General features: G+C 47.8%; 1 protein-coding gene across 2 annotated transcripts; it reads right to left on the reverse strand.

Annotated features, from left to right (window-relative positions):
* Positions 1-353: 353 nt before the first annotated feature.
* Positions 354-6,026, reverse strand: LOC141736123 (phospholipase A2 inhibitor NAI-like). Of its 2 annotated transcripts, XM_074569848.1 has the most exons (5): positions 5,899-6,026; positions 4,585-4,701; positions 2,971-3,120; positions 2,689-2,829; positions 354-735 (listed from the first exon to the last, which is right to left on the reverse strand). In XM_074569848.1, the coding sequence occupies exons 1-5, from the start codon at positions 5,945-5,947 to the stop codon at positions 512-514; spliced, it is 681 nt and encodes a 226-aa protein (XP_074425949.1). In that variant the 5' UTR covers positions 5,948-6,026; the 3' UTR covers positions 354-511. The 2 variants fall into 2 exon arrangements, with proteins under 2 accessions (XP_074425949.1, XP_074425951.1); XM_074569850.1 differs by lacking the exon at positions 4,585-4,701 and having other exon boundaries at positions 5,899-6,008.
* Between the last annotated feature and the right edge of the window lie 1,970 nt (positions 6,027-7,996).

Below are 7,996 nucleotides of genomic sequence, written 5' to 3' on the forward strand. Positions count from 1 at the left end.
GCCACAAGTATCCCTCTGAGCTGAGGGACTTCTCCTACCATGGACAAATAGAATACAAGCAAGGGAAAAACTGGCAAGTTACCTCTCTAATCAGAGTGAACCTGTTAGGAACTCACCTCCAGTCCTCTTCAGAGACTGGAAAAGTGGCTTTGAAACTTATCGCTAATCCTGAGATAGTGGATACAGACTCTAAGACTGCCTTGAGAGCTCCCATTGCCTATGCAGTGTGTGAGCACCTCATGCAGTCTCCCCTGGTGCCAATATGGACAAAGCACTCAGAGAATGCAGCAGGAAACCAACCACAATTGAACTTATGAAGCTTTACATAAGATTAAATCAACAAGGAAACAAAAGAAGTGTAAGTACTGTCTTTATTCTGTGAAATTATAAAAGAAGAAGAGCTAATCTGAAAACAAATTCCGCACACAGGAGAAGCCACAGCAAACAGGACTTGGTGCAAACCACTGCTGGAGTTTGTTGTAGACTTTGCTTAACCCAGTACTAAAGAGAGTCAGAAAAGTATCTTCTCCAAGATGAATCCTGACAGGACAGGTAGGAAGAGGTTGTCTGGAGGGGCAAACCCAGAACTCACTCTGGCCAAAGCAGAAGCTGGTGTGCACTGGAACCGCCTTAACTTTATGTCCATCATCCCCAGATTGTTTTTTCCATCTCCTACAATATTGCATTCAGAAATGGTGGTGCAACCCTTCATGGCAGCTTTGAGAGACAGTCCACCTACACAGGAGAAGTACACACTATGCATCAGGGGAACCAGTGTCCATAGCTATTCCCTCCCTGGCCGGTGAGGTCCCCGTTTCCACCCGGAGAACTGCCCATTCTTACATCCCATTGGCTCCAAACCCACCAAAGCCATTCCTGTCTGTTCCTATCCCCTGAACAAATTTGAAGCAGCAGTAAAGTCACCTTGGTTGACTTGAAATCCAGAAGGTTTAGGGTTTTTCTTTTCTTTCTTTCTGATGAATAAATATGATTTTTTTTTAATCAAAATATTTTAAATTTAAATACTAAAAAGCTTTTAGTTTTCTTTCTCTCATTTAAAGATTCTTCTGTTCATACGTTGCCTAACTTCCTAAATAAACCAGGGCTGTGTGACAGCACTCCAGATGTTCATCATCTCCTCTCTCTGACCCTCTCATGACATTTAAACTGGATGACTATCTCTCAGCCAAAGTTGACATAGGGGTGGAGAAGTCTCAAAGACATTACTGGCTGAGCCATTTATTCAGATAAGTCCATTGTCTGAGGCCTTACAGCATTTAGCCATATCAACAGAGAAACTCCACTCACATGTCCCCTGAGGGAGAGCCTGAAACCTGAACTTGTCCTTTGCCAGTGCTGAGGCATCTACCTGATAAGCATACCCATTCAGATATTCCTGCTCCTGTTGCTTGCTCTCGCTCACACTGCCCGTGTTTCTCTGTTGCAAGGGCTATGGAGGTCTGGAATACTCTGCAGGGCATTTTTATCTCGAATAAAATAACGTATAATGGCACTTCACTAGTTCCTCAGCTTTCTTTGCTTCCCTACACCACTGCTTCCTCTGCACAGCTCATCACACCACACAGGTCTCTTCAATTTACAGTGGCTGATCAATGAAATCAAGACAAGTTAGGAGCATTATTTATTTCAGTGGTACACTGAATTTATTGCACCACTGTATTTCCATTGCTATGACTAAGAAAATGCTTGTTTTCCTCCATGTTGTCTCTGTGAAATACCTTCTAATTCAGGGTTTGGACAACACATCTATAAAGCGTATACAAAGATCTTCAGGCATCATATCAACTGGGAATGTTACCAACTCAGAGAAACTTCATCCATAACCTCCTTCACCCATATCCATAACAAGATAACTTTTTTCCAGTCTGCTTTTTCAGCAGATACCACTGCCCTTAATTTCCACATTATTTTTCCTGCCTCCTGGAGCACAGGTGGGATTGCCATGGAACATGCAATCTTTTACCTGCGGCAGGAGAGGAAAGGCAAGTGACCAGGGAGCTTGCTATCTACTTCCCTCCCTCTAATTACAGCTCCTGAGGTGGGAAAAAGATTTCTGAAGGAGAGCATTACATGCTGGTGGTGATCCCAGCCATTCAAAGGCTGGAGGTCCCTCACTGGGAAGATCTTTGGGGACACCAAAGGTTCAGCTGCAGCATTCATGGTGAGCGACCTGTCCCCGCTTCTCTAGGAGCAGAAGCACCGCTACAACAAACAGTGACTTGTCCCCAGTGACCAGTGTCACCTCATGAGAAAGCCAATGGCTCTCTGTTAGTTTCACCTGAACTTTCACTAAGTAGACAACTGGCTTAGATCCAGATTCATCCTCATGTGTCCTAGCTAGGGATAGCAGCTCCAGGGTCTTGGTCAGATTTACCACATGCCCATGTATCAGGTTGCTTTAGGAGCCCAGTTCTGCTCTTGAACTCAGTTATACCATGCTATGAGGAATCCCAACAGTTATTCATGCATGATGGGGAAGAAGGAAGAAAAAAACACCCCCACCCTTTTATCAGCTTTAAGCATATTTCCTTTCAGTTCTATGTTTCTTCCTCTTTTTTTCTTTCACACTTTCTGCCCATTTTTATTTCTCTGTGATGCTTCGTTTTAGCCTGTTTTTACCCATTTAACCAAAAAGATGAAAGACAGCCCCAGATAAAAGGCAGTTACCAGAATTCATTAACCCAGCAAGGTCAACACACTGGGTTTCAGATCCAGTGCAGTTTACGAGTTCGTTACCGCACTGGAAGGAATCCACGCTGTAGCAGGCGGGACACTGGTATCCATTGGGCACATTGTCCTCTGGTGGCACTGGAAGGAAAGAGACAGGCCATAGCTGGTTTTAACAAAGGAAGAAGAGGAACAAGCCAGGTGATGGCTTAGCCTAGAAAGCCTCACCTCAGGTCAGGGCTGACAGAGAGGGGACAGGGTTTAAGAGAAAAGGGGGCTTACGTGAGACAGAGATTGTTTGACAGTCGTTGCCCGTGCAGCAAGCCAAGTGGCTTCTTGCCTTTACTTTCCCGTAGTTCATGGTGATAGGCCCAAGCTGGCAAATGCTGGATGGCAGGCAGGACTTGATGGATGAAGGGATTGCCATCCCCCCTGTAACAAAGTCAAGGCAGCACCGCGTCATTAACCACAAGGTAACTCACTTCCCCTCCCATTAGTTCTCATAGCAGCAGCTGCTAAGCAGCCCTCCTGGGGCTTGAGAAGGGTCTGGGGACAGCAGAGCCACCCCAGAACCAGCAGCAGTGATCCTGGTGATCCCCTCAAAGGATTGAGGTTGCCATCGTATCTGAGACACTATTGAGGAATTTCTCCTTCTCCACGTTGTGCTTAAAGGCAGGAGGAGAGCCCTCCTCACAGCCAGCTGGCCTTGTTATAGGTGTTCACCTTAGCCAAATGGCCCAGCCACAGACCTCACGCGGTGACCCACATGCCTCTGACCCACAGCCCATGCTTCCACATGCACAGTCCGCAGAGCACACAGTCTATCGCAGCCGCAGGCATCCTGACACAGACAAGTCTAGACTTTCCTGTGAACTAAACCCAAAAGGTATAATGGGGGCCAGTCTACTGAGGCCCCGCCAGCGTTCTGAGGAGGAAAGGTGGCTTTGCACAAACAGAGGGAAGACATGCACTGGAGCTGCCAGCACCAAAGCTGGTAGGATATGAGATAACCTCCAGTCTAAAAGCCAACAGTCACTTTACTGAAGCTAGTCGATGACCGAGGCCGTGTCACTAAGACAACCAACTGTGCAGTTGTGCTAGTCCTCAGCACCAGTCTCTGGCTTATCAGCCAAGGGGACATGGTGATAGCTCAGCCCTGGTGGTGCGAGGAGGCTGCCTGGTATCCTCTTCCCTGCTTGAGGAAGGGAGTCAGATGCAGACCAGTTTCTCCCTTTGCTCATGGCCAGTGAACTGTCAGTGCCAGATGCCAGCAGCCTTTTGTCCCTCACAGGCCAGCCTCTCAACCCAACTGCTGACCTTAGCCAGAATTAAAAGCCAGTGTCTCCTCCCATTACGCTGCCTACGTCCTCCCCTCCCCAACTAAGAACCAAGCCCTCCCAGCAGGAAGCTGCTGCTCAAGATAGAGGAATAGAGGCCTTTTCCCATCCCGGACCATCCTGATCTCTGGATCCTCTGTCAGTGAAAAGGAAAATGAATAGCTTAGTTTGAGGAAGAGGAGGCTGAGGGGAGACGTCGTCACTCTCTACAACTACTTGAAAGGCCATTGTAGAGAGGTTGGTGCTGGTCTCTTCTCACAGGTAATTAGCGATAGAACAAGAGGGAATGGGTTCAAGTTGCAGCAGGGTAGGTTTAGACTGGACATTAGGAAAAAATTCTTCACAGAAAGAGTGGTCAGCCACTGGAATAGGCTGCCCAGGGAGGTGGTGGAGTCACCATCCCTGGATATGTTTTAGACTCGTTTAGATTCTGTGATTCTATGATTCTTATCCAAGGACTCACCGTAAGGCCAGTGACAAAGGTGGGGAGAGACACGTGTCCCCCAACCCCACTCTGAACGCTGCGCCGGCGTACAGCTACAGTGGATGTCTCACCTACCTAACATGACCTCGTGCAGAATGATGCCACAGGTATCTTCACCACCACTACAGGTTTTCATGGGGCCAGAGCAGCTTTTTCCTATGCTGTGACAAACCTCACACTGAAGGGAGGTCCCTGGGGAAAGAAGGAGGACACATTCCTGGGTAGCAGTCATGAGGGATCTCACTTCCCCTTTCATCGACCTTTTCCTTCAGCACTTAATCAGCACTTTTCACATTCCTCTTCCCTTCTTTTTCCTGTTTTATTGCACAATTTGTGTGTTCTTCTCCGTTACTTCTATTATTATTTATTCTAATATGAACTTGAATTTAGGCAAGAGAGGAGAAGCCATTTTGGGACAGCATTTTACATTTTAGGCACCAATACCCAGCCAGCTTCCCTTGTCTCCTATGTGATGATGTTTGCTTGGTTTCCCTCGGGTTGCTAAGGCAAGTGTCCCCACAACCCCCTCCATCCTGGCAGGCATTCAGTTGTCCCTGGATTCCTGGGCCCTAAATCCTCTCTTTGCAGTGAGCACAGGCACCCAAGCTCTGGGGATCAGGAGGCTGCTAGTGGGTATTGGCTGTGCTATGTACTAACTGGGAGTGGCACATCTCTTTGTAGGAATTAGGGGAAACCACTTTACCAACTGCCTGCTGGAAGCAGATTAGAATATGAGGCAGTCAGCAGGAAACATTTAGAAAGGAATAAAGTGATCATCAGCAGAGGACAAACAGTATGTCTTCCCTGACACACACTCATCAGGGCCCAAGGGTCCAGCATGTAGATTAAGAGGTCTAGGGCACGTGTCAGTTCCCTAAACCCAGGTGGCCATCTAAGGGACCTTGCGGTGGCTGTGACATCTACATGAGGTGGCAGGTATGACACAAGATCTCCAAGACTCTTCTGGAGTAGAGCTGAAGGACAACTGAAATGACATAACGTCAAAAATGCCACACAACCCTGGGCACGAGCAAAATAAATAAGCCCCTAAATTCAGGGAAAATTGTGGCCAGAGAGTGATTCAACCGACCAAAGGTCTGTCTGCCTCAGTGTAACCTGAATGACTCCCGTCACTGACCCAGCTAGATCACCAGTGACCACGGCAGGAGCTTAGGCAGCCAGTTCACATTGTAAATGCCTACACCTTCATCTGCAAGTTGGCTCATAGCACCAAGAATCCCCCAAGACCAGCCACCCCTCTGCAGTGCAAATCCCCCCAGATGAGGGCTTCCTATGGCTCAGAAGTCAGGAATGGCCCCTCGCACAGAGCATCCATTCCCAGACTTCTTCCAAGTCTCACAGCCCCACAGCTCCCAACGGAAAACTCACCTGGGTCCAGGAAAGCCAGGAAGAAGCTGAGACCAAGGGAAACTTTCATGCTGATGCGATGTAAGCAGAGAGATCTGCCAAGCCTTGCTGAACACAGCACTGTGACTTTATGAACTGGAGGAAAAGAGGATGTTTGGGGGAAGTGGAGGTTGAGGAAGTTCTCTGAAGAATATAGACACTGCAGAGCACTAGCATCAGTGTTTGTTTTTTCATTTAAAGCGCAAGTTATGCCTTTTCCTCCATATGAGGAATGCTGTTTGTCTTTTCCAGTCTAGACTAGGCAGCCTGTGAGGAAAGACTGGCTTGCCTGGAGTCTATCAGGTATGTCTCTGCTGCAACTGTTGTTTAAACAACGTTCAGCCTCTGCCATACATATGAATGACAGAGAAGAAACCGTCTGAACAGCCCTGTTGTACTCTCACCATTAGGCCCAAAGAAGCAAAGTGTAGCAAGGGCCAGCTGGGAATTTTCCCCATGGCTGAGTTTTTGCTGGCTGGTTTCCCATCTTCCTTCCCATCAGACAGTCAGGAGCTCTCATACGCTGAGTACAACAGCAAAGCAGGGATCTTCTTCTCCAAGCTGGCATGCAGCTTCTGTTTGCAAAACAACTGCCAATGCACACCTTGGAGCAGGCTCAGTCAAGGGTTCCTGGGGTTGAATGCATCCGAGCTGCAACACAGGTCCTCCAGGGTGCAGGTTTTCATTGGAAGTTGTTAAGAAAGTCTCCTATTGTACCTCTGGGCTTTAAATCAAACCAGCCAGCAGAGAGAAAGCATCAACGTGACTGTGAGACAGCCTGGTCACAGCTTAGGTAATGTTATATAGGCTTTCCGTGCACTGAGCTCTCATGGTGAGCTAACGCCACGCAGCAGTGATCAACCTGCTGTTGGCTCAAGGGCTCCCTGTCCCATGTGAAGGCTTTATTAGGATGTGCTGAACACTGAAGCTGTTCCCTACCCTGAAGATACCCTCTATACTCCTGTCCTGCACCAGATCAGACACAGCCAGTTAGTTTATGGTCCTCCAGGACTTTTCCCATTGACAGCAATGAAGATCTGAAATACGCCCTTGTGCCCCCTCTCACCTGCACTATCAGCTCCTTGGGCAAGATATGGCTCCACGTAGACTTTTTGCTCTGCAACACAGCAGGGTTGCTGGGATCATCTGCCCTCCAGACACAGGGGCAACCCAAACAACAAGTCCTCCACAGCAGGGGCACACAGACCACACACATAGAGAGAGAATAAATCACAAATATGAGGTGCGAGGACCTTGCAAGGCTCACCCAGTCCCTCCTGCCTCCCAGAACAACATCTGCCTCTGGGGATGTGCTATGTAGCAGGGAAATCCAGTCTGCTGGGGAGGGAGTCTCACCTTCAACCTGGCAGGGCTAGGTGTTTGGTGATGAGCAGAGAGGGTTTCACTGATGAGGTTTCCTAGTGATGCTCAAATGGGCGAAGTGCTGCTCCTGGCTCCACCAAATCCATAGAGAAAAATCACAGGTTTTGCTGATCTTTCCACTCACACTTTTGCTTTGATTTTCTGTTTGTCCCTCCCACCTTACTATCTGCTTTTCCCATTTGGGACTAGCATCATCAGAGAAAAAGTGGGTTTGTGACATTTCCAAATACATTAAGTAGTCCAGTGGGACCTCTTCTTAGCTAAGCCCACAGCACTATGAGAATGGAAATTAGTGCAAACACACTGGATAAAAACCTAGGTCCCCCAAAGTCCATAAAGCTAGTATCACAAGAATAAAAGGGAGAATGATATTGCCTTGAATTTCTTTTTCAGCTCAGAAATGGTCTCACGCCACAGTAGATACATTTTAATGGAATCAAACTTCTGACTGCAGCCAATCCGGGATTAAAGTTCATTCCTGTTTGGTCTTAACCAGCCCTCAGACTGAGTAAAACCCTGTCCCCAGGCAGGCTGGGGTACTCAGATCAGGGTGATCCTGACATTTAACTACATGTGGGTCTGCAGACACAGACAGTTAGATGGGTGGATGAGGCTGACTGGTGATTTTAATTTCATGCCCTTTCATTTAAGATGATTACTGACGTGCCTGGGGGATTTTCCCTGAATGACATGACTG

The sequence above is a fragment of the Larus michahellis genome, chromosome Z (assembly GCF_964199755.1).
Source record: "Larus michahellis chromosome Z, bLarMic1.1, whole genome shotgun sequence".
Classification (NCBI taxonomy): Eukaryota; Metazoa; Chordata; class Aves; order Charadriiformes; family Laridae; genus Larus; species Larus michahellis.

Bases quoted from the DNA above. Each gene is read 5' to 3' on its own strand.
- LOC141736123 (XM_074569848.1), bottom strand. From the start codon at position 5,947: ATGAAAGTTTCCCTTGGTCTCAGCTTCTTCCTGGCTTTCCTGGACCCA. The intron at 4,702-5,898 runs GTGAGTTTTCCG...TTCTTTCCCCAG, and splicing joins CCTGGCTTTCCTGGACCCAG to GGACCTCCCTTCAGTGTGAG. The intron at 2,830-2,970 runs GTAAGCCCCCTT...CTTTCCTTCCAG, and splicing joins TCAAACAATCTCTGTCTCAC to TGCCACCAGAGGACAATGTG.